The sequence below is a fragment of the Entamoeba invadens genome (genome assembly GCF_000330505.1).
Source record: "Entamoeba invadens IP1 unplaced genomic scaffold scaff_1105074724807, whole genome shotgun sequence".
NCBI classification, from domain to species: Eukaryota; Evosea; order Mastigamoebida; family Endamoebidae; genus Entamoeba; species Entamoeba invadens.
Window position 1 is genome coordinate 146,743 of NW_004191646.1, and position 2,811 is coordinate 149,553.

The 2,811-nt window shown below is 25.0% G+C and overlaps 1 protein-coding gene across 1 annotated transcript; it reads left to right on the forward strand.

Moving 5' to 3' along the window:
• Nucleotides 1-1,035: 1,035 nt before the first annotated feature.
• Nucleotides 1,036-2,674, forward strand: EIN_441020 (hypothetical protein; the record flags this gene model as incomplete). Its single annotated transcript, XM_004183206.1, has 4 exons — nt 1,036-1,672; nt 1,729-1,741; nt 1,827-2,291; nt 2,389-2,674. The coding sequence occupies 4 exons, from the start codon at nt 1,036-1,038 to the stop codon at nt 2,672-2,674; spliced, it is 1,401 nt and encodes a 466-aa protein (XP_004183254.1).
• Nucleotides 2,675-2,811: the final 137 nt, after the last annotated feature.

A 2,811-nucleotide genomic window follows, 5' to 3' on the forward strand; every position in this document is an offset into this window, starting at 1 on the left:
TACTATACACAATTTTTTGATATAAAAAGAAAAAAAAATTAAACTTGAAAATAATAACAGGAAAAGTCGTCAAGTTTTCCTCACAATAAAAGTGAACCTTTTTTCAACAAAAATACGATTTTAGGTTAAAATTTACTATTAATTTGTAGTAAATTAAATTATTTTTTACTATTAATTTTGTTTCCTGGTATTCCACATGGTTGTAAAAAGTTTAAAGCGTTTTTTGCATTATTTCTTTCTAATATACACTCAAAATGAATAAGATATAAATAAGTTTACATTTTTTTGGAAATTTTTGGTACTGGAAGGGTTAACAAGAAGTGTTTTTTTAAGTGTTAAGGTGAATTATCGACACATTTTTTGAAATCTAAACAAAACAAAATATTTACTGATGCTTTTATTTATTATAATTTTAATTAAATTATTATATAAAATAGTAAAATCACTTTTTTTAAAGAGGTGTAAAAGACTTCACTATCATCATTTGTTTTTGATTGGATCAAATAATTATTAAAATATTATAATTATAAAACTACCGAAAGTTAATTTTATCAATAATATATGTTTTAAAAATCATTTAAAAAATTTTTCTTGAAATAAGTGGAATTAAACCCGATAATTCCAAAATATTTTAAGTGAATTGAACCCGTATTATACTGAAATTATTTGCAAATTTAACTGTGTCTAACAACAACTTCAATATGAAGATTATACTACCTACTATTTTAAAATTATCAATAAAATAAGTTCTTATTCACATGTTGAATTAATGGAAATTATTAGATTGTCGATTTAATTATTTTTTATCAAACATTTTTCATCTGAAATAAATTTAAAAAAAATTCAAAATAACACTAAAACACCTCAAAAGTAGATTGAGTTTTTAACGAAACAAAATAATATTAGTAAGTATTTTATCATAAAACCAACATAAACAATTTATTTTTTGATTTTTTTTTAATTTTATCATAAATTATTTAAACCGACAAATAATCTTTATTTTAAAAAATTTCCAAACTCGACAGTTATCACGTGATGATAGTCTCGATGTACTTTAATACCATCAAAAACTTCATCAATCTCAAGATTGTATGTAAGAAGTTCAATGACAACATGAAGAAGTTTCACTTCAACCCAATTCCATTGACTAACAAAACATTTAAACATTTTCCAAACATCGAGACACTTCATTTGTGGAAAAAACACAATGAAAATTTTGGGAATGGATTTATTATCAATATTGTTGAGGGTGATCATGAATATTATGAAGAAATAAACAAAAGAAAAAAGGTTATTAGAAAAAAAGTGTTTTACGAAATTATCGTGTGGTTCGAAGTAGATTATGTAACTGTTTTCAAAAACAGTGGTTTAAACATAAAATTTAAAAATGTGATTTATACTAAAAATAACACAAAAGTATATGGCTTTAAAATACCACAGTGCATTGGATCTTTACAAGATAATTGTTTTAGTGAATGTAAAATAATAAGCAGTATAGTCATACCTCCAAACATCAGATCTATCAGTTCTGGTTGTTTTTATGGGTGTTGTAATTTGGGCAATATAGAAATATCAACAAATATAACGTCATTTGGTAATTATTGTTTCTTTGGATGTGAAAAATTGAGTAATATTGTTATACCATCAAGTGTGACAAGAATTGGTGAATATTGTTTTTGTGATTGTAAAAAATTGAGTAGTGTAATAATACCATCAACTGTCACATAGATTGGTTATCGTTGTTTTGTTAATTGTAGCAATCTGAGCAATGTAATAATTCCAATTGGTGTTAAATATATTGAAGATGATTGTTTTAATGGATGTAGTAATCTAAGCAGTGTGACTATACCATCAAGTATAACATCATTTAGTAATAAGTGCTTTAGTAAATGTAGCAATCTAATCTCTATAGAAATTTCAACAAGTGTGATAAAATTTGGTTATAAATGTTTTAATAAATGTGGCAGTTTAAGTAGTGTGGTTATTCCATCAAGTGTGACATTCATTGGTGAATGTTGTTTTTCTGGATGTAGTAGTCTTAAAAGTGTAAGTGTGCCGTATAATATCACATTAATCAGCAATAAATGTTTTCATAAATGTAGAAGTTTGAGTAGTATTGTAATTCCATCAAATGTAATAAAAATTGGTGATCATTGTTTTTGTAATTGTGTTGGTCTGAGTTCCGTAGAATTGCCATTGATAAAAACATTTGGCAGCTATTGTTTTTATAAATGTATCAGTCTGAGCAGTGTGACAATACCATCAAGTGTCACGTTGATTGATAAAAAAATGTTTTTTAAAGTGCAACAATTTGAGTGATATTGTTATACCATCAAGTGTGACAAAAATTGGTGAATATTGTTTTTTAAAATGTGAAAAAATGAGTAGTGTAATAATACCACAAGGTGTGATAACACTTGAAAATTGTTGTTTTGATGGATGTTCGAGTTTGAGTAATATTGTAATTTCAACAAGTGTTACATCGATTGGAGACAAATGTTTTAGAGGATGTAATAAGCTTGTCAGTGTGACTATACCATCGAGTGTCATGTATGTCGGTGATAATTGTTTCAGCACACTGTTATTATTCAAAAGAGTAATTAAAATGAAACTGTTATTTTTGTGTGACACTATTACAAAGATGGTGTTTTTTAATAACAAACAGAATTATTAAAACGATTTATAAATGATAACAATAATAATTTGTTGCAACAATTTTTATTATCATATTATTTTTAATTGAATATGAATTTGTTATAATATTGAAAATACCAATAACATCGATAATTATATTGGCGTGATATATTAATA